We start from the raw sequence: 21,934 nt of genomic DNA, 5'->3' as shown, positions 1-21,934 counted from the left end.
TTCTAACAGTTTTTTTTTGACCGATTTTTGGGTTGGTTTTGGGCCAGTTTTGGGCTCACTTTAAACATTTTTTTGCTCATTTTAAACATTTTTTTTTTTTCCTTGTCATTGCCATTTTAGCATTAAAAATTGCTATATACCAAAATCTTGTTGGCCACCTTCTACAAATCTACACATCATACAATATACAAATAAAATTACAACAAAATCATTACTTTACTTGTAGTCTTATACACAACATAGAAATAAAATAAAATACAAACAAGTTCATAAACTCACAAGCAACCAAAAAAACCAACATGGTTGAACTTGAAGCTTGAGGCCCATTTCCAAATATATATTGTTATTTATTATATGAAATATGAAAAAAAAATATATATATATATATATATATATATATATATATATAAAGCGGTTAGCGGTTTTCTAAAACCCACTAACCGCTAACCGCAACCGCCTAGGTGGTTAGCGGTTTTTACTAACCGCTTTCAAAGCGGTTAGGCGGTTAACGGTTATAGCGGTTAGCGGTTAGCGGTTGCGGTTAGACGGTTTTAAATTTCACCCCTAGTCTCGGTCGTTTAGCCTTGAAATGAACATGGGTTGGCCCGAATTTATATTGTGGACCTATCGAGCCCAGCCTAGCCCAATATACTTTGGACCCTTTTTTTTTTAAAAAAAAAAAAAAAAAAAAAATTAAATTAAATCGAGCTAATAGTGAAGACTTTATGAGATATTTCATTTCAAGAGGGTCTTATTAATTTTGTGATTATGAAAGTGAATGCTTAAAATTAACTTTTCAAATGATCTTGTCAAAAATTATATGCTTCTGTCATACGAGTACACCAACCATAGAACATGTGAGACTCTTCTTTAATAAGTAAAGCTCAGTTGAGAGGAAACAGTCACTTTAGCAACAACCTAATACGTGTCACATGTAAGACTTTTCCATACGTGAGGTCTAATTTGGTATCAAGCTTTCAAGGGGCTCATTCAAGACTTTCAAAAACTATTACTCAACAAAACTAAGAGCCTTTAGGCTCTACTAAAGAGCAAGGAGTAAGCACCTACATGAGCAGAGAGTGGTAGTCTGGTAGATGAAGCAGGAGCGATAATGTTGTTAAATTAAGAAATTGCACACATGAAATATTTGACTAAGATAAGAAATAAAGGAAAAAATATATTTATCCCTATCTATAAAAATACAAAAAAAAAAAAAAAAGAAACATTAAAAATGAGGTTTCAGTATGTGATCAAACCACCCCTTCTCAAGTCAGCTTGAGGGTGACCGAACTATTCTATAGCCATTTGGGGTGGTTCGATTACCCATTCATTTAAAAATAAAATTGAGTTGCCAAACTACCCCTAATAGTCTCATTTGAGTTGGTTTAAGCTACTCTCACGCTTGCCAAAGAGGGTAAATGAGCCACTCTCATTTGGCCAAGCGGATGGCCGCAACCTTCTTTTTTTTAAGAAAAAAAAAATAGTTGTTTTATTTTACTTTCACTTTTTTAGTTTTTAATTTATTTTTTTATTTATAAAAATATTTTGGTCTTATTAAAAAAATTATTTTTTATTAGCTTAGACATTGGCAATTTTTATTTTATTTTATTTTATTTTTTAGTTCGGAAGGATATTGATTCGTTCAGTTTGAAAAAACATTAACAATGGAGTAATATTTGAGCGGTTCGGGAACCTAAAATAAACCAACATGAACGGATAAACGCATGTAACCAACCATCTTAACATCTAATCACTGACCGTAGCTTCGCAAAGAAGCACAGGCTTCTTAACCTGTACCAGCAAATTTCCAATGGCGCTCTACACCTCCAATCTAATCTCGACCCCTGTAATCCCTCCCGCCAAATCCAACAATCTTATCCTGCGCACCGCCTCCCTTATCCTAGGCCGCCGTTCCCCTGCACCTTCTTCCCCCACTCTCTCAGTAAAACCCATCTGCCAATCTGCTTTCGCAAACCCTCTCAGAGCCTCACCGCCCCGGCAGTACGTGTACCCCGACCCCATCCCCGAATTCGCTGAAGCTGTGAGTACGACTCTGCGTCTGTGACAGTAAATGCATGTCTCTGAATTTTCTTGGTGTTTACGTGTTTTATATGCCTTATTGTTAACTATATACTGTTGCAGGAGACCCAGAAGTTCAGGGCTGAGCTTCTGAGGAAGCTTTTGAAGGACAAGGACACGTTCGGTGATGAACTTGATGCGGTCATAGATGTCTGTGCAGAGGTTGGTACTCTTTCACTTTGTATACCAAATTTCAGAGTAATATTGTCAGTGGGTGTTGGTTATTTGAAGCAATTAATTAATGTGTTTTTTTTTTTTCTTTGGAGAAACGAGAATCATTATTTGGTTTGGTGCATGCTGGATAATCATCTGAATGAGATTGTGTGTGACATAATTAGTTTCGTTAGAGAATGGAATTTGTCAATGGCGGCTTTTTGGTTATCTGAGTGATATTTGAAGTGGGTGTTATTGCATATTATGCACTTGCAAGTAGGATCATATTTTTGGCTAGCTGATTTTGCTACTCATAAATCAAGTAGCACTTGAGCACTACCCACTCGTGAAAAAGTCTTGAGTGAAGGACATTGCAGATAAAAGATTTTGCCTTTGACCAATTAACGTATTAAAATTTCACTTAGAAAGGTTGTCTCATGGTGGTCCACGTTTCAGTCAGTTGTATGAGACTCTTGGAAAAGTACTCAAGAGAAAAATTGGTCAGGTTCTTGGAGCGCGTGAAGCTCTATAATTTTGAGATATCTTTCTAACCCACGTGCCTCTTTTTGGAAGGATACTGATTCCGTGGTTGCTGTGATAAGTGCTAGACAAAAGATAACCTGACTGATTGTTTCGAGCCGGGCCATCTTTGCATTGAAATTTCCATCTTCACTGTTTTCTTCCAGTCGAGGGTGTGTTTGGGAAACACTTTTCCCCTCTCCCTCTTATCTTTACTTCTCCCAAAAAGAATAAACATATTTTCAAAATTATTATTATTTTTTTTCATTTTTCTCTCACACATCACTCAAACAAAAAACTTACAACAAAAACACTTACTAAACACCCAAACAAATAATAATTGAGACTGGATTGAGACTGGATTACTGATATGAGATGGAAGCAAATAATCCTAGTGGAAGCAAATAATCCTAATCTATTCTTATGGTGATTGAGACTGGATTACTGATATGAGATGTGGTTCTGAATCGGAGTTAAATGTCCCTTGATCTAATTTGAATTCAACCATTGTATGATGTATTCAGTTGGGAAAATTAATAATTAATTGGCAACTAATTTTCCACAAGATCTTTATGCGAAAGACAATTTTGGAAAGAAAACACACGAGAACACACATCAATCACACACGTACACAAAGAGTTTACGTGGTTCGACAACATGTCTACGTCCACGGGGCGTGATCCGGTCTCCTTTACTATTGAGAAATATTGAGTACAATGGTTCTAACCTAAACTGCTCAAGTTTAATATTCCAAACCCAAGTTCTTAACCCCTTGTACACCCCACTCAATTTTCCCGTTCAAATACCCAGTAAAGAAAAACTCTCTACACTTTGTAAATGCCACAAAATGCTCTCACCAATTTGGATTTTCCGGATGATCTCAACCAAGGACTACATGTCCTTTTATAGAGGCTTAATCACAAAAAATAGGAGAACAATTTTAATTCAATTGTTGCAGGGAAAACGAAACCATCATGAATACACAGTCTTTTTCGTGATGAAGATAACATTGCGGCCCACATGTTTACCCATACACGTTTTCTCCAAAAATCCAATTCCAAGTTGTTCTTGGACTCCTTTTAAAACTAACCTTATCCTCTTATAGATAAATATGATTTGAACCCACCAACTTGAATTTTTATATTTTTCAGCAATTATCTTCACAATTGTTGACAATTTGAGCCATTATCAACAGTATTCATCTGTTCAGCTAATTAAGGTAGGGAGTATTGGGTTAGTGCAAACTCTAGTTATGCCAAACAGTGCTACTGGCCCACTGAGTTGGCTCATTCAAATTTCTTCTTCTTTTCATTTTACACTTAGTTTTTTTTTTTTTTTTAAAAAAAAAAAAAAAAAATTGTTTGACACATTTTAAACCCAGACACCAGCTGAGACTTCCCACACTTGGTTATAGGCGTGTGCAGAGATGTGGCTTTTGACTAGCTGAATTGGTTGAAATTTTGGAGAAGCCATAGGTGATACATGGCAACGGCAATAGCACTTACATCTGGGAAGTGAGAAAGACTGGAAGAGATTGGGGGAAAAATTAAGTTTTGATCTTTATCTTAAATGTGTTCTGAGATAAAAGATTGTAGAGATTATACACAAGCAGTCAGCTTTCCACAAAGATATTCTGCAGTATGTGATGGAATATCTTAGTTATTGATCAGTAATCATTCAATATGCGAGTATGATAGTGGTTCGAATAATGATGTTTATGTTGGTGGCAGGCTAAGGCTAAGGCAAATGATTAGTTAAGCACATCCTATGAACATGAAGCTTGAGTATGTAGGTGGATCAATCAGCTTAAGAGAGAAATTTTCAGATTCTTTGCTAATAGTATAGTCGTTAATGGTCATGCTTTATGGAAAGTAAGCATTTCCAATAGGCATCTTATCAGTGACAACAAAATAGCAGATTGAGATTTTAAATTTATACAAGTTTATATTTGGTTGCGTGCACTGTTAAGAAAAAAGTAGATTCTGTATCTTCCTTGTGTCATTTCAATCACAGAATCTTATATTGTCTTTCTATTATATGTGATCTCTTATGGCTACTTGGCCAAAAAATTCTTATGGCTAATGGAGAATGCTGGTCATCATCATTCATCAGCATATGAACCATAATCAGAATTTTCTAGTGATGGCAGCTTGCTTAAATCACACTGCCCCTAGTCTCAGCTGGGATAGTTTTCACGGTACTGATTCTGCTGAAATAAGCAAGCATTTATTCCCTTTCTTTTCTCTTAGGAAGCTTGGCTTTTGCTTGACTTGAAAATAGTTCAAAGCTTTTCCAATAGGCGTTTTACTGGTAACAACAAAATAGAGGATTAAGATGTGAAATTGACTCTAATTTATGTTTTGGTTGGGTGCACTATTGAGGAAAAAGTAGATTTTGTATCTTCCTTTTGTCGTTTCATCACAGAATTTTAATGTCTTTCTGTTATATGGGGTCTCTTATTGCTATTTAAGAAAATATTTCTTATGGCTAATGGAGAAAGCTGGTGATCATCATTCATCAGCATATGAACCATAATCTGAATTTTCAAGTCATCACAGATTGCTTAAATCGCACTGCTCCAAATCTCAGTTGGGATAGTTTTCACGGTTTTGATTCTGCTGAAAGAAGCAAGCATATATTCCCTTTCTTTTCTCTTAGGGGGGCCTTGCTTTTGCTCAAACTTGAAAATCGTTCAATTATTGACTCCAAAAAGAGAAATCTGACCTAACTACAAAATCAGCACTATTTTCCAGACAGCTTCCATCAGATTGTTCTAACTTTATGTGCACGTTTGGCCCAATACTGGCAATGTTTTGTCATATTACCTCTACTGTATGTGTTATGCTTTGAGCTGAGAGTGAAAGATCCAAAATGTCCAAGTTGATTTTTCTTGTGAATTAGCTGGTGTAACTAGTGTAAATGCATGCCAGATATTTAGTGAATTCTTGCTCAAGGACTATGGAGGGCCCGGGACATTATTGGTGGAACCTTTCACGAATATGTTGGTTGCTATCAAGGACAAAAAATTACCTGGAGCACCTTTTGCAGCAAGGGCAGCCCTGTTATGGGCTCAAAACTATGTCGATCAGGATTGGGAAGTTTGGAACTCTAAACTAACAATGTGATTTCTTTTCATAATTTGGATTATTAGGCAAGTTAATAATGTCTCATGGGTGTATTTTAAACTGCTGATTCCTTTGTCATGAAAGTCAAAAAAGGAAAATGTGGAGGCAAGATCTGTATCCATCACTATATATTACTGGCGTTACAATGTAAGATTCATTGCTCCTTTTGAAGCTACTAGAAAATGGTTTGAATTTGAAATCTCTGGATCTCCATGGATTTAGTGAATCTATTTGCACACCTTGGAGTCCGACTATGTAGGACATCAGGGACTGAAAGTCGGTCCCTTTACCTTATGAACACACTGCATGTTACAATTCAATGCCTGAAACTACCAAACAAACTTCCAATGATCAGCTTCCGGCCTCAGAGATGCTCTGTAATGAGGGGCGCCAAGATTTTGACCTCATTGCAGCAGCAGAGTTCGTTGATGGTGTCCTTGCTCGTTGTCTTTCATGTTTCATCCCCTGAAATTTTTGGCGAGGTTATAGGTTGAGTACTCATGAATGAGAAGAAGAAAATTTTTTGCTGGTGTTGATAAAGACATCAGCAGACCCTTATCTTCTCCCTCAGCTAGCTAATTTATTTGGATTCAAATCACGAAGCCAATTGACCGTTGGTTGAAACCTAGCCACTCATGATCTGCTATACTAAGATAACTTTGATAATTAAGTGGTTAAATTAATGGGTTCTCTTCGACAAGAAGGATTAGATGCTCGTGTTCTGTTTGAAGACACAGACAGCTCGAATGAGCACAAATAAATAATTCAAGCGGCATGGTTGTGGATTACAGCCAGTTCACCATCTCAGATATTGTCGCAGTATTAACAACTTTATTTTTAAAAAAAAAAGAAAAAGAAAAAAGAAGGCACAGCTAATATATAGAACTTGGGTGATAATGGCTTACTGATGAATACCTGGCATGTCTTCTCCTTGTCAGACTTCCCTTCTGCCTCACAATCTGAAGTACTCCGCTTCTCTGGCAGCACTGTCTGTGGCTTCTCAGATGATTCTGGCTGCTGCTGCTTCGTTTTGGCGTTCTTTTTGGCCCGCAGCACCTTCATAACCTCTGCAACCAGCATCAAACATTAATAAAAACAAATACAGATTCTCCAGAACCGAGTCAAGCTAATCAAAACGAGTTCACGAAGAAAACACAGGTATATATATATACCTTGAGTGGTTACGAGGCGATAAGCATGACCAAGAGCAAGAGTATCACTCGGCCGGAGAAGCTTAACGCGGGTGAACCGCACGGTCTTCTGCTCCTGCTGGTTCTCTTCATCAGGCACGGGCAAAGGGATGATCAATGAAACATAGTGACCCGGGTTCATCTTCATCACCTCACTTGCGCCTACAGGCCAATACAGCCTCTCTATCTTCCCACTGGGGTGCTGTATAACCAGGGCTGCAGCATCTATGGCCTGGCAGTTCCCCATCTCTCTCTCTTTTTGTTTCTTTTTCTCTCTAGAGCTAGGATATTGAATAAAGATAAGGGACAAGGAAGGAAGGAAGGAGGGAGGGAGGTGGAGCAAGCAGCAGTCTCTTTCTATACAGCTCTCCCACCCCAACAGATATAGTAAAAACGGGTCTTTCTCAGCTGGCCGTCCCCAACCAACCTATGCTTGCGAAATATCAAATTGACATTAAACGGCATGGGATATAATAATTATGGTGACCGAAGAGTGAGGAGAATTAATATAAATAGTAGTGGGCTTTGTAGTAGTGAGATGAGGCCAAAGCGGGTGTGATTGCCACGTGGATAAATGTGAGAAGGTTGGAAATTGGACGTACCTGCTCGGCGGTGTCGACGGGGTCAAGGTTTAGACTTTGGGAAAGACAATGGTTTTTAATCTTAATTCTTAAACAAACAAAACAAACGCCCCAAGTTAATAAAATAAATAAATACATTTTTGCCGACCCAAACCAAAGCGTGCGTGCGTGCGTGCGTACGTACGTGCGTGTGAATACGATTCTTTTGGGTGGACGAGGACAGTGCACCACCTTATCTGCGTTTGACACGCAGTTTTCGTACTTTTGGCTTATCTCCAAACAACTGCTACTCTTTAAATGTTCCACAGACTTTTGTACAAATGTTATATATAATACTTTTATTCTTCAATTCCAAGATTTTTTTTTTTTTTTTTAATAATAAGTAATGTGAAATACAGAAATAGTTGTAAAATATATATATATATATATATATATATATATAAATTAACATGATAATTCATAGATAAGTATTTTGAGCAATTTTATTGTCCGAATTGCTAATAATTTTAGCAGCAAATATAAGATCTACCTGTCGAATACATCTTTAGTAGCATGCCCACTTGCTGGGCCAACCGGCCAAGTAAGTCTCATATGGCTCTCTCTCATTTTCTACTTATGTTAAGACTACAGATTGTTGGGGGATTCAAATCCATAATTCATAATTAATAAAATGATTAAACAAAAAAAAATTATTTTTCAATTTAATTAATTAATGGTTGGTTTGTCAACCATAGACTCTTAATTATTTTACCATATACTACCACATTAGTTTGCATGAAAGTTATAGTAAAAAATATAGTACGGTAAGCATTTTTCTACTTTTTTACTATAAGTTTCTTATGAACAAATGATTATATATGTTTTTTATTTTTGAATAAATCTTCTAAAATTAGTTTTTTCCTCCCAAAAAAGTCTTTTGTTTTATTATAGTTTTGTCTCCTCTCTTATTTAATTTTTTTTTGAAACATATCATATTCATTCATTGATAAAAGTTGCAAGCCTAAAGCTCTTACAAACAGAGCAAAAAGCTCAGAAGTAAATCATAGCCGAAGCTAAAAATACAGTCATTAACAACAGACCAAATCAACCAAAACACAGCATCCGCTAACCTATGACTAAATATCAAGTTGAAAACTTAGATCTGTATCAAACAGACACCATCTAATGCATAGGTAGCGCCTATTCCTCGGCCTTGAGAGCAAAACCCCCAAGCCGATACTTATTCCTCGGCCTTGAGAGCAAAACCCACAAGCCGATTCTTATCCTTCTCAACTCGAAAGCCAGGATAAGTTTCATATCCACAACCCAAAGGTTTGGACCAGTAATATTGGGTAGGAACCGGGCGCAACAAAGCAAGAGGAGAAAGCCTTATTACAAGTATAAATAAAACCATACAGGAAAATAAAGGGAACAATAAAAGTAATGCAGGAAAAGAAATTACAGCAAATAAAACTAAATACAGGGGAACTCAAAGGAAATACAAAACAGGAAAATAAATGCGAAAAACACTCAAAACGGGTCATGACAGCTGGAGGAGGCCGATCGCGAGCTAGCCGGAAACCGCCGCGGAAGGTGGTACAAAAAGCTTGGCGCGGGAGGGGCGCTTGAAAAAACCCAACAGCGAGCGCGGAGGAGATCGGCGGCACACACAAACAAACAGGGAGAGGGAGAGTTTGAGTGAAAACCCCTAAAAGCAGTACCCACCGAACATAAGCACAACAGAACATAAAACACCAAAGACAGAAACAAACCTAAAACAAAAATTGGGAAACAAGGGAGGAGGGATGTAGGCAACAGGCATCCCTCCTCCCCTGAGGCGGCGGCGCTCTAAAGGGGGGTTTAGGGTTTCACAAGGCTTGAGATTGTTTTTGTTAATGTTGGAGAGTGAAGGTAAAGTTCCACTTCTCTTATTTAAAATTTTAATTTTAATTATGCACACATATTATATTAATTAATAAATAATTAAATTTAATTATAACCGATATGAACTATCACGTTAATTTATAAATATGAGTGGCACGTAATAATAACAACAATCATCCCTTATTAGTTTCACGTGGCACCTACTAATTTCTTCATAATTTCTGGTCTTGTCAATTATTGGGAACAATAATTTTTTTTTTTGGAATCATTAAACTTAGTGGGAGGGCAAAGGAAGCCCCCACCGTCCGTCTACTTGCGGAATATTAAACACTACAGTGCACAACTTTTTGTGAAAGCTTCAAAGGCCAATGCTATTTATTTATTTTAATAAGTACAATGCAATTTAAGTAAACTCAAAGTGACGTATTAGAAAATAATTAAGATTTTTCCTTGGGATGCTTTTATATTTGTATAAAGCAACATTAGGCTTAGGCTTCTTCTTAAACAGCTCAACTTTGTTTGAATGCTGGGCCTCAGCCCTCAGGTTCCTTCTTTGTGCAAGTTTGTGGAAAGCGATGCTGACCAAATCATTACAACATTTCTCTAATTAAATAACTACTAAGCAATAACTTCACTTAGGAATTTTTTTAAAATTTTTTTTTTAGAAGTTTCAATTAGTGTAGGCTCAGAAAAATGTAATTAAGCATTTAATAAAATGAAAGTTCAGTCTATAAAATCATGCATTTCTAAAAATAAATTCATCATTTTTGGATTTATTAATTTTATAATCAAAATTATAGAATTTTGTGACTTCTCTAACTATCTTCCCAAATATGATTGTATTGACTCGAGTGCTTATTTGTTGAAAAATCGATCAAATTCAGAGTTGTTTATGCTTATACCGATCAATAGTAGAAGATAAATTTTGATTCATTCCAGTTAAACTTTCTTCTTGTTAATCTGAAAGTTTTAACTCAACGCACTCTTAAATACAATACTTTTTTTTATAATTTTTTTTATATACATGTATTTAACCAGCAAAATTGTAAAGCCCGACTGAAATTACCACTTATCTTAAAAAAAATTTAATTAATATATTAACAAATGATTAAATTTACTAATTCTTATAAGCTTAAGCCTTTTAGATAAGTTGTGATTTAAAGTCTGTTTAGGATTGAATTTAAGAAATAGAGTTTTTAAGTTAAAAAACGTTTTTGGGCAAAAACTTCATTTTTAAGCTTTCGCCAAAAAGTCCGTTTTAACAATTTTTAAGCTTTTTAGACCCTTAAAAGCACTTTTAATTTTTTACCAAACTAATATTTTTTTCTTCAAACGGATTTTTTTAGTGTTAAAAGCATTTTTCAGCCACTCAAACAGACCTTCATATGTTATCATAACCAAATGTGCATCCCAATTTTAATTAAATATTTTACGTGTTGGCGTCGCCTATTAATAAAAAGTTTAAACCCACATGTAACAAAAAAAAAAATAAATTATATAATTAAATTCACCTAACCCTTCTTATAAGCTTAAGTTAAGTAAACAAGACTCACCAACTCCCTTCTCGCTGTCGCAGTGTCGGTTTGGAGCCCAGATGATGAAACAAAAAACGTGGAAATTCAGGAGGTGATCGATTTCAGAGAGAAATGGTAGGCTTCTGGAGATCTTTGACTCCTGCAAATCTGGTATAACTAGACTTGTTAGAATCCCAAAGCTTGAAAAATGATCTTCCAAATTAAGATTCACATGTGTAAAAACATAAACATCTGTGATTAATAATATAATGTCAGTCAATGTAAGCCACGTGAGATGTTTGGGATCTCTGGTTTTGTGTATTAAATGATGAATGGACTGTTTCTTGCTGAAGCATGACTCATGTAGGGGACTACAGGCTTCAATATTATATGCAAATGGATGTGGAAGCCATTGATTTTAAATTAATAATGAGAGCTTTAAATATAGGAGTTGATGGAATTCAAACCCTATTTGTGTTCTTTAAAAAAAAAAAAAACAAAATTAAAAACAAAATAAAAGAAATAAAAGTCTATGGTTTTTCATTATTTGGTGCTTGTGGGTGGGGGCAGAAAAAATTTGGTCCTGTGTGTCTGTACCTTGGCTTTAAAACATTCTATAATTTCTAATTAAAACCCTAGGGCAAAGAATGGAGTCTTAGGGGGCTCTTGTTAGTGGGGCTATTGTTCTTGATGTAAAAGACATGATGTAAAGTTGCTTTCTCCACATTCTTCCCCCATAATGCAGAATACAAACTTTAATTGCCTACTACTCTAATAGATTAATCAATTTAATTTAAGAGTGTCAAAGATCCTTGAGACAATAGAGGGAAAACAAAAGAAAAAGAATCAAATTTCTGTCTGTTAGGAACATTTATGTCCCGTACAATGCATTAGGGTTCAAAACTATTTTAGTATAAGAATTACAATCATGTTTCTAAGTGTCTAATCGGTTTAGTGATTTTAAAATATGCAAGTTTTTTTTTTTATAGAAAAAATAGCAATTTCAAAACGTATAGTTAGTGAAAACGCAATTAAATGTTTGGTAAAATGTATAAATGATTAATTGTTTCTACATTTTTAAACGCGATTTGACCTTTAAAATTATATATATAATGCACCCAATTACCTTTAACGCAAAAACTTTTTTTTTTCACATTTTAAAACCACCATTTTTTTTTTTTATCAAATGTGCTTCCTAACTAAATATTTTCTGCGATTTTGTTTAAAAACAAGCATTTAGCCTGCAAAATCAAAGGACAAACACACTCTTGACAATATAAGATAGACCATAGTGGTTCAACTGCATATAAGCCACATAAGTTCTTAGGTATTTATGGCAAACAATATCCTTAAGATAACAGAATCCTCTCAATTTCAATAAAAAGGTAGATGAATTATTCACAACATATATATATGGTATTACATCATTTAAAAATTTTAAATGATGTAATATTATATACACCGTTAGATACTTTAAAATTCAATTTAGACCATTAAACGGCTCATATTTATCATTAAGACGCTAACCATCTCTAAGATTTTATGATCCATCATATCAACAGTTTAAAATTGGATGTTCTCTATTTCAAATGAATCGAAAATGATCCTAATTCTGAATTGTCGGTCCATATTTGAATATAGAGTAATTAAGATATTATACTAATAAATGAATAATGATATATAGTATTACGTTTATATCGTGGGTTTATCATATCAAAACTTAAAAAAAAAATAACATATTTGAGAAGGAGATTCCCGAGGGAGCAAAGCTCTCACAACTCTTGGAGAGAGAAATAAATAAGGAAGAAGCGGGAAAGACAAAAGCTTGGAGCTTGTCGATGGGGACGGAACGGGGGGGAGTGGGGGCCATTTCTCAGCGATTTTCAGGGTCAAGATTCTCATACACTGATACACACGATACGGATGAAGCCAGATTTTCCCACCTGCTGTCTAATCCCCATATTTCTTCGTCTCTTAGTTTACATTTTGGCTTCTTGTTCTTCGTGCCCAAAAATAGGCTCTAGACTTCAATACATGGCTTCAATTAGGGGGGGATAAAGCAGCAGGGATAGAGTTAAATTCCTTCCTCCTTTTTTTTTTTTTTCTAGTAATCACAAGTTCGAACTTACTCGTGATAGTAATCCGTAAATTAGATGCTATTAAGAAGAGATTTTATCAATTTGTATTTTAATGGAGTTGTGGTAATGGACTTGCCTTTTTAGACAGTAAATATGGCTCAAACCAAATATTTCACAATGGGTAAAAATCTCGATGGTCACGCCCAAGGAAAAAATTACACAAATTGCCCCTTCCTGTCTTTTTTCCAAAAAAAAAATAATAATAAAAATAAAATCAATATTTTGGGTTGTGTGTGCCCGTTAAATCAATTTCTGAAAAGGGTAGTGCTCCATGTGTCTGTCAATATTTTGTGATTAAAGTGGTATGATCAATTGATGGAATATTCTCTCAACTAGATAATGGCGCACTTAATGGTCCTTAAATGGATAATGCAGCATCTGCATAGCATTTTAGCAAGTGGGATAGAACTTCTTTAGCTTAAAAAAAAAAAAAAAGAAGAAGAATAAATCTTTAGCAACCATGATGGAGATTTGTCCTACAGAGGGCTGCCATTCATATGAGAACAATATGAAAGATGAGAGGCAATTAAAGTTTATAAGTCACTACGCTCTTTGAACATTAATTAATTAATTAAAACCATCTCCTTTGATGAGATCTCTCTCTCTCTCTCTATATATATATAGTTTTTCTCCTTTTAGTATTTGTATATTATAATATGATTTATGAATCATGCCATAATGTCATATTGGCAACTTTCCAAAACATGATTGGGTCAAACACATGTGTGGGTGATCGGCTCGAGAAGTTTTTTACGATGCCTGTTGATGCATTTTTTATCATGAGATTATATAATCTTCAAATTGAACTTAGAAAGATTGAATTGTGATGATTACTCGGTCAAAGGAACCATTTATAATTCAATAGAAAAACAAAACAAAAAAAAAGAAACAATTTCTAATAGATTGCACCAAGGACCCAAGCCGTCTCTTGTAATGCCCGATTCTTCTTTAAGAGGGAAAAGTACAACAACAACAATCAAGATTAATTGTTCCTATGACCTCAACATGGATATCATTTTAGGTCAATCATCAAGGATGGTGGTTCAATGGTCAAAGAAAATTTTTAAGTGGTCAAGACATGTTTTAGGGCATGGGTTCGAATCTCCGCAATGAAGAATCCCCACATATATGCCTTGTTCCCACCGTCTAGACCCTTCATGCGGATAGGTGCTACTATGGTCACGCCCCAAGTAGGATAGCCACAATTGGTCTTCCCGACCTACCCCTTTTAATTAGAAAAAAAAAAATGTCATTTTATATCATAAGTGCAAGTTTTATCAGGTATAATTCGCATACACAATTACACATAGTTAAAATGATACTTAAGTCAAATATATATAAAAGATAATAATTAAACCATGCAAGACACTTAAGATCATAACATAGCACCATACTCAGCAACCGACACCCATGACTGCCCGCTTTTTCAACAGTGATCCAATGATAGCTATTTCTTTTTTAGTAGCTTTACTCACCTACCAATATTCAATGACTTAACACTATGTTTATACATAATACTGAGATATGTTAATCCAACCTATAGGTTTTTCCCTTTGTGATTCAATCACAAAGCTACAACCCATTCAATCCCATACTTGAGTTGTGTCCGGTCTCATATTCGACGTGGTGACTTGCTCTAATATCAAATGATATATAAGCTTCTATATACAAACTTCATGTAAAAATAGAGCTTATACATATATGATGAAGATTGTACTTAAGTCATAAAAAACACTTAAAGATTGTAACATTTTACATGTGCCTATGCACCAATCTCGTCAATCTTTAATGTTAATTTTTTTTTTTTTTTTTTTGAAGTAGACATAGATAACCATGATGTGACACAAATAAGAGTTATACAGATAATTTATCTGTATTAGATAGAGCTAAATGAAGATTGATCTAAATTATTGCAAAGGTGATTAACATATACTTTGACAGTTCTAGGAAACAAGCATGGAGACAATGCTTTGTGGTGGTCGCCCTTGTGACATATATCATTTTGGATTTACTCGCATAAAAGATGATTCTGTCTAAAGTTTAAGCAGACACACTTCTTCATAACGGCCTAATTCATTGCTTTAACACAGACAATTAGATTAGGTGTCAATCATGTAAATTAGTGCCTTTTCTCACTACAGTTAATTGTGCTTAAAGCACTGATCATTTATATTACTGCCCTTGAATGGCTGCATAAATATGAACAATCAAGTAAAAAAATAGACCACTCCTTTTTAACCCTTTTCCCATATTAATTAGAAAAAAGTAAAAATAGACAAGACTAGAACATTGCCCGATTATCGCGGATATTCATCATATGTCATTTATGTGAAAAGGTGTCCAAGACACAAAATATTGTTAAATTGACCGCTTTCAATCATATCTATGAAAGCATTCTCATATTTCTTCATATCTAAAGAGTGCAAAAAACATTTATGTGAAAAGGTGTCCAGGGCACAAAGTATTGTTAAATGGACCGTTTTCAATCATGTCTACGAAAGCATTCTCATATTTCTTCCCATCTAAAGAGTGCAAGAAACCCTCAGTAACTTTTTTTTTTTCTTCCTATTTTGTTTCTCTGAAAAAAAAAAGAAAAAAAAGGGTAAAATGGAAAAAGAAAACTTGTAGGGCCTCCTGGAGGAGTTTCCTTCCTCCCACCTCTCCCTCTCCCATCCTTTTGAGTGTACCTTCAGAAGTGTAACATTGAATCTGAAGGGGGCATGCATCAATCATACAAGGGATTTTGTAACTTCCAGGGCCGCACGTGTAAAGGCAACCAGGTGGGATCCACTTAAGGGCTGCGTCTCCCCCACTTTGGCTCTTCTAGGGCTCCTTCAATCTGTTTAGAGAATCAAAGCATCCACCAAATAATGAGAAGATAAAATGCATTATTTTCGTTTCATAAGCGAAGGGCTCCAAGCAAACACAGTTTCAAAATGCAATTAATGACCATGCCACCTAACAGAAAATATACTCTATACTTATACCAGCTCCTATGAAATAAATGACAAATAAATAAAATATAATTGCACTTTTGAGAGAAACACACCACCTCATCTACCAGCATTATAGCTACTAACAAAGCATTCTCACGGGCTACAAATTCTCTAAGAACTTTTTACAAGCACCTGTCCTACCTTCTCTATTTATACCGAAAGGCCAAGGCACCAACAGATCCTATTGAGCATACACCAAAACATCTGATTGATCAAAAAAGGAAAGAAAAATAACGATCTTTGATTGATATGTATATAATTAACTATAGTTAACATATACAAACCTATTAGCTTTTGATTGATATGTATATAATTAACTATAGTTAACATATACAAACCTATTAGCTAACGAGCTATGCTTAAGTGTTAACAGAGTCGAGCAAAGTTTTTACAAGTATGCCTTATTTAATAATCGAGCATAATATTATCCCCAAACTACTTATTGAATAAGCCGGGCTAGCCAGAGCCCGTTTGAGATTGGTTTCGTTTGTATACAGCCCTAGACATAACCCATTAATAGAAACTCAGAGAGGGGTATCCTCTCCTAGCAGATAATACACAAGGGAAGCATAACTAAACCAAAGAGAAGATTGCTCAAAGTCCTGCGAAGAAAAAGATATTCATACTAATAAGTTGATTTACAGCGTTATAACAATTTAACGATTAAGGAAGAAGAAATGCAATCCTTGTTACAGAATGTGATGCCCACAACAAGATACATAGGAGTAGGACATAACTTGGTCACACAACTTCAAAGCTACATTTCCCAAAGATCAAACAGAAGGGAAAAACTTGTTCAGGTTAAAGGGCAGAGAATAGAATTCCTCGCTTCTTGTGTCGGTCTTGAAAGACCGGAACCTATCCCACCAATGCATGCCTCTGTCTCTCCTGGTTTGGCTGTCTTTCTGGTGCAGTGTGAAGTCCAAGAACAGAGCCAATAAACCAGCAACAAATGGTTCCGATGAGAAGGGTACATTGATCATATCGTTGAACTGCCAAAAAAAAAGATGAGAAATTTGATTAAACCCCTCAATAACTTGACACAATGAAGGAAAAGAAGAAGAAGAAGAAGAAGCCATGTATGTATGTACCCATCTTGCTCTTGTGTGGACAGGACCATAGCCGTTGACAACTGTGTACTCATTGAAGTATTGAGGTATTGATAAGCCCATGAAAACTGAGAAGCCTAATACGAACTTTGTTCTAAAGCTGTTTAAATTGCAAAACTGAAGAAAACTGAGGCCTGCTGAACCTGTTCATGTGTAATATGAAAAATGTTCAGCAAACCAACCTTGAGGAATTGAACTATTATGATAATAGAACCAGCTCCATATAAGTTAATAATAACACCTACCCACGTAAGCAAAGAACAGGCAGTATAAAGCTCCAATGATTGGTGCTGGGATTGAAGCGAAGACGGCTCCGAATTTTCCTGGAGAGCCACATTTGTCAGATGCATACTTTCAACAAGGAGAGAGAGATTAAGTGTGAATCTATTACATGAATCATTTACCAAGGATGGAAAAGAAGATCATGAATCCAGCTGATATTTGGACAACCCTTCGGCTGCCGACACGAGTCAATGCTAACAAACCTGCATTTTCACTAGAGTATAATGAAGAACAGTAGAAAAAAAGTTAGCTGAGTATTGATAAATCAGAATATTTCTATGTATGTGGTGATTTTGAACAAGAATCTTACACAGAAACCGATGACCCATTTCCAGTTCCAAATATCCCAGAGAACAGAATGCCCACTCCCTGATATTCAAAAATTACAATACAATTGTTAAAAAGTAATATTTCTTCTTCTTCAGGTATGAAATCACCCAGAAAAACATTGTTATAATAGTCAGATCCTACCAGCTAACCATATTGTTTCGATAAATATGCAGGGAAAATTAGAGGTCTTGGATATTAAATTGCTGCACATTGATTTATTCATTCTATAATCTTGAAAGGAGTCGCCTATATAGATGAGGGCAAAACTGAAGGCAAAGAAATCATAACCTGTTTACCTGCCAACCAACACCACGGCTAAGAATTGAAGGGGGCAGTGGAGTTGCACTTGCATACCTTGACACAGCAATGAAAGCACCAGTGGACTGTTCAATCATAAAATTATTCAAAAAATGAGCACATTTATAAAGACAGCACAACAATAAACCCATTTTTCACTCTTACCAAATATTGCTAAAGTTATAAGAAATTTCACGTAATCAAGTATTAAAATAATTTGGTTATTATTTTCTTGAGGATAGCAATAAGTAGAGCAAAGATTTAACCATTTGCCTATAATAGGGGGAAAGTTTAATTCAGCAGATTATTAACAAATATTAAGACAATGTTTTGCCTTCAAGATGCTGTATAAACAATAACAAAAAAGAAGAAGCAGAGTGTTGCTTGACAAATTTTGTTTTTTTGTTTTTTAAAGTAATCAAGATGTATGAAAAAAGTATAAGTCGTCCTAGGTACGCAAAGAAAACACCTAGCTAGAAGGAGAAAAACAAACAGATAACCCAAAGCGGCTTAAGAAAGTGTTCCATAAGGCAAAAGCAACCTCTACCCAAGTGCTTGACAGTATTCTACAAGTAACAATGAGCTCATGGTAATATATTTCACGAGTACAAACATAAACCAACCTCTACAAGAGCAACAAATGAAGCAGCCATCATAGCAAATGATTCTCCCGCATCAAAAGTAGGAGCTCCCCATTGAAAAGGATATGGAACTCTTATCCTGCAGCAAACAGCGATTTACATCAATAAACGAAAACAAGAAACAAATGGACACTGCCCACATAATTAACGAAAACAATCTAATTTGTTCAAGTGCAACATCTCTAAGCAATTATGAACTGAAATCCAGTAAAACAATAACATCGTAACTGTAGAAAAATAACTCTAAGAGCCTTACCATGGAGCAGCACCAATGATTCCAGCACGATCAGTTCTACAACTTAATTGAGTTTTAGGCCCTGTATTCTTGTAAGCCCCACCCACAGTGAGCAGATGAGCATAAATCCAAACAATCACCACCGAGAATATAACGGCAAAGCGATCAAAGACATGTCTATTGCCATGTATCACATGAGGTAAATACTGCAATAGTTGACTTCATGTTTAGAATGGTTGCCTATGCATAGCAAAGAGAAATAACTGCAAATGGTGATTGAAAGTTACCTGTGAAAATAATACTAGAATGATGAGCTGTGGCAGCCCAATCTCCACACATTTTGCAAGCTAGACATTGGAAGTCATAGTCAATAACATAAAATTAGATGCAATTTCAATGGGATAGTAAAGAAGGAAGGAAGAGGGTGTTGGGGATGACGAGAGCAGAGAGAAAGAAGTGGTATTGACATTCTTTTGTTATTGGAAATTCATAGATACATACCACTGGAAAACCAAACTCATATAGCCCAAAACCTGACATAGCGACCAGGGGGGCAGCAGAAAGTGGACTTAAGAACCTGGATAAATATAAAGAAACATAAAATTTACCAACTTAAGATTAGGAGGAACTGCAGCATAACAGGCATGATTAACATACCCAATCCATCAATCTTTGAACATTTTGGGGCCCCAATTAGGTTTGTGTTTAATTGAAAATATTATGAGTAATGCTAGAAACCACATTCTTATCCCATAACTAATGTCAGTCCCAACCAACTCTTGAATTTTTTATTTTTTATTTAACAAGGATTGATCCAAGGTTTGGTTAGAACTATAGGATAATAGTAAGGTAAAAATGTGGTTTCTAAAATTACTCCTACATATGCAATGGAACACCAATCAGCTGATTTCAATCATCTTGCACTGTGCTAACCAACCTTGCAACATTACGCCAAAGGCCACTAAAGCCAACTACAATCTGGAGAGTTGAGGCAACAATAAGAGCACCCTGGATTCCGCGCATTATCCTTTCGAATTTCTGTATGGACATCACAAATCAGGTGAACCAGGATTATGGTTCATCACAAATAAAAATTAAAAAAAAATAAAAAATAAAAAATAAAAACAACAAAACAAAAAAACAGTAAGGCACCAAACTAGGTGGGATTCCAATGAAACAACCTCTTGAGGATTCAAAACGTCACTGTATCGACCTGCCAAAATGATTGAAATGGTCGTTGGCACATAACTATAAGAAGCTCCGATCACAGCAGGTAGGCGAGTCCCAAAAAACGTTTGCAACAATGTGTTCAAACCAGCCACAAACAATATTGTCTGAATCATTTTTGCTTTCTCCTCCTAAAAATGAAAAAACCGCATTCTTAATTATGGATCACAACCAATATAATATGGAAACAAGAAACAGCAAAACTGTTGTACAATTGTTATTGTCCTTATCAAAGCTTACATTGCCTCCTCCCATCTGCGGAACTAGAGATGTGGGAATCAAAACTGTCGTGCCAAGCATCACCAGGTAATGTTGGAAACCAAGTAGAATTGCCTCGGCTGCATTTAAAAATTTTTTTAAAAAAAAAAAATTAAAAAAAAAAAGCCCTCAATTGAAAGCAATTACATTTCTGAGAAATGAATGTTTGTTTTAAAAAACAAAAACTTAATAGTTTTATGTTTATCAACAAAGTTTCATAAAAGTTCACCACCATCAAATGCAGAGTAATGCACAGAAGGGCCTCATGAATATAATGATTGTTGATCAATAAACTTGCGTTTGCATAAACTAGAAAGATATCTTTCAAGTAAACGAGATTAAAAAGAGACTCACGCCATGGAGGAGGACTAGTAATGCAGTAAGAAATGCTTGGTAGCTGATCTCTGACAGGATGTGGCTGTAGCTCTTCTTGTTTTGGCGGTGGCGCAGGTCCTCCATGACCTCCTCCTCCTGCCATGCTTCTCGTCCTGATTACTTCTTTCTCTCAAAGAGAAACCCAAGAAAAAAGATTAGACCTTTTACACACCACAATTATTCTGAATATCCAAACAAAAACCCGAACTCCAAAAAATTCTCACAGCCCCAAACGAAGAAAATAAATCAGAAAATCTTCACGAAAACCCAGATTTCACAAACCCCAAAAACAACTGGTATACCACGCCAACCCACAAAGCAAGTAACTTTTTTTTTTCTTTTTTTTTTTTTCCTCCTGATCATCAACCAAAGCAAATAACTGAAATAAGGACTAACAAAACTCACTTACAATAAGGAGTATAATATGAGTAGCAGTTATCAGAAGGCAAGCATTGCAGTGAAAAACAACCACCCTCTCTACTCTTCTCTCGAAAGTTCACACGCTAGAAAAACTTGGGGAGAATCTGGAGTGTGTTTAATGTAAGTAATGTATGCGTTATTTTACAGCTCAAAGACCCACTTGGAGCCCAAGAGACTTAAAAGTGAGTGTGAAGATATGAAAAAGAAGAAAACACAAAAAGCAAAAGGAGACACTGTGTGCTTGCCCTTCCCTCCTAATTTCCTAAAGTCCAAAAAAAAAAAACCAAAAAACCTCTCAACGAGCAAGAGGAATCTCTTCATTTCTTTTGTAATCTGAGGGGCAATTTCTTTATTATGGGTCTGCCTTCTTTCTTCAATCACTTAAAGATAAAGTTGGCATAAAGGCTTCTCCACCGTCACCTTAACCAATCTAATTACCTGCTTTTTTATTTTATTACTTAAATTTGAGCTAGGACAGCTAAAAATCAAGAGCTTTTGTTCTATTACCTCGTCTTCCAGTTACCACAGCAACGTTGTCTTTTACTGTAACTAGTTTGAAGAAAACGATAAAGAGGTTTTTAGATTTGCTTGTTTTTTTCTTT

At 35.5% G+C, this 21,934-nt stretch overlaps 4 protein-coding genes across 11 annotated transcripts in view; 1 reads left to right on the top strand and 3 right to left on the bottom strand.

Annotated features, from left to right (window-relative positions):
- The window catches only part of LOC132178450 (nucleobase-ascorbate transporter 6-like), a 2,521-nt gene extending 1,190 nt beyond the window's left edge, over positions 1-1,331 (bottom strand). The window contains exon 1 of the mRNA XM_059590888.1: positions 1,324-1,331. Coding sequence (XP_059446871.1) covers positions 1,324-1,331 — 8 coding nt within the window. The remainder of the gene's footprint in view (positions 1-1,323) is intronic.
- A 414-nt stretch (positions 1,332-1,745) lies between these two features.
- LOC132179806 (protein PLASTID REDOX INSENSITIVE 2, chloroplastic-like) lies at positions 1,746-6,005 on the top strand. 3 transcript variants are annotated; one of them, XM_059592585.1, is made up of 3 exons: positions 1,746-2,041; positions 2,143-2,241; positions 5,682-6,005. In XM_059592585.1, exons 1-3 carry the CDS (start codon positions 1,811-1,813, stop codon positions 5,874-5,876), a joined length of 525 nt encoding a protein of 174 aa, XP_059448568.1. In that variant the 5' UTR covers positions 1,746-1,810; the 3' UTR covers positions 5,877-6,005. The 3 variants fall into 3 exon arrangements, with proteins under 3 accessions (XP_059448568.1, XP_059448570.1, XP_059448569.1); XM_059592587.1 differs by lacking the exon at positions 5,682-6,005 and adding an exon at positions 4,166-5,672; XM_059592586.1 differs by lacking the exon at positions 5,682-6,005 and adding an exon at positions 2,346-2,605.
- On the bottom strand, positions 5,975-7,545 carry LOC132179805 (uncharacterized). 2 transcript variants are annotated; one of them, XM_059592583.1, is made up of 3 exons: positions 7,049-7,540; positions 6,792-6,943; positions 5,975-6,341 (listed from the first exon to the last, which is right to left on the bottom strand). In XM_059592583.1, the coding sequence occupies exons 1-3, from the start codon at positions 7,311-7,313 to the stop codon at positions 6,228-6,230; spliced, it is 531 nt and encodes a 176-aa protein (XP_059448566.1). In that variant the 5' UTR covers positions 7,314-7,540; the 3' UTR covers positions 5,975-6,227. The 2 variants fall into 2 exon arrangements, with proteins under 2 accessions (XP_059448566.1, XP_059448567.1); XM_059592584.1 differs by having other exon boundaries at positions 6,241-6,341; positions 6,782-6,943; positions 7,049-7,545.
- Positions 7,546-16,761: 9,216 nt separating this feature from the next.
- Positions 16,762-21,672, bottom strand: LOC132177359 (nucleobase-ascorbate transporter 6-like). 5 transcript variants are annotated; one of them, XM_059589637.1, is made up of 15 exons: positions 21,318-21,672; positions 20,892-21,035; positions 20,520-20,617; positions 20,234-20,410; positions 19,990-20,090; positions 19,554-19,629; positions 19,340-19,399; positions 19,074-19,258; positions 18,800-18,896; positions 18,176-18,262; positions 17,860-17,918; positions 17,672-17,763; positions 17,513-17,590; positions 17,250-17,410; positions 16,762-17,150 (listed from the first exon to the last, which is right to left on the bottom strand). In XM_059589637.1, exons 2-15 carry the CDS (start codon positions 21,013-21,015, stop codon positions 16,932-16,934), a joined length of 1,614 nt encoding a protein of 537 aa, XP_059445620.1. In that variant the 5' UTR covers positions 21,016-21,035; positions 21,318-21,672; the 3' UTR covers positions 16,762-16,931. The 5 variants fall into 5 exon arrangements, with proteins under 5 accessions (XP_059445620.1, XP_059445622.1, XP_059445619.1 ...); XM_059589639.1 differs by having other exon boundaries at positions 20,892-21,032; XM_059589636.1 differs by having other exon boundaries at positions 20,892-21,039; positions 21,322-21,672.
- Between the last annotated feature and the right edge of the window lie 262 nt (positions 21,673-21,934).

This window comes from Corylus avellana, chromosome ca4 (assembly GCF_901000735.1).
Source record: "Corylus avellana chromosome ca4, CavTom2PMs-1.0".
Taxonomy (NCBI): domain Eukaryota; kingdom Viridiplantae; phylum Streptophyta; class Magnoliopsida; order Fagales; family Betulaceae; genus Corylus; species Corylus avellana.
Note: the sequence above shows the minus strand (reverse complement) of the source record. Positions and strands in the feature narration are given on the sequence as shown.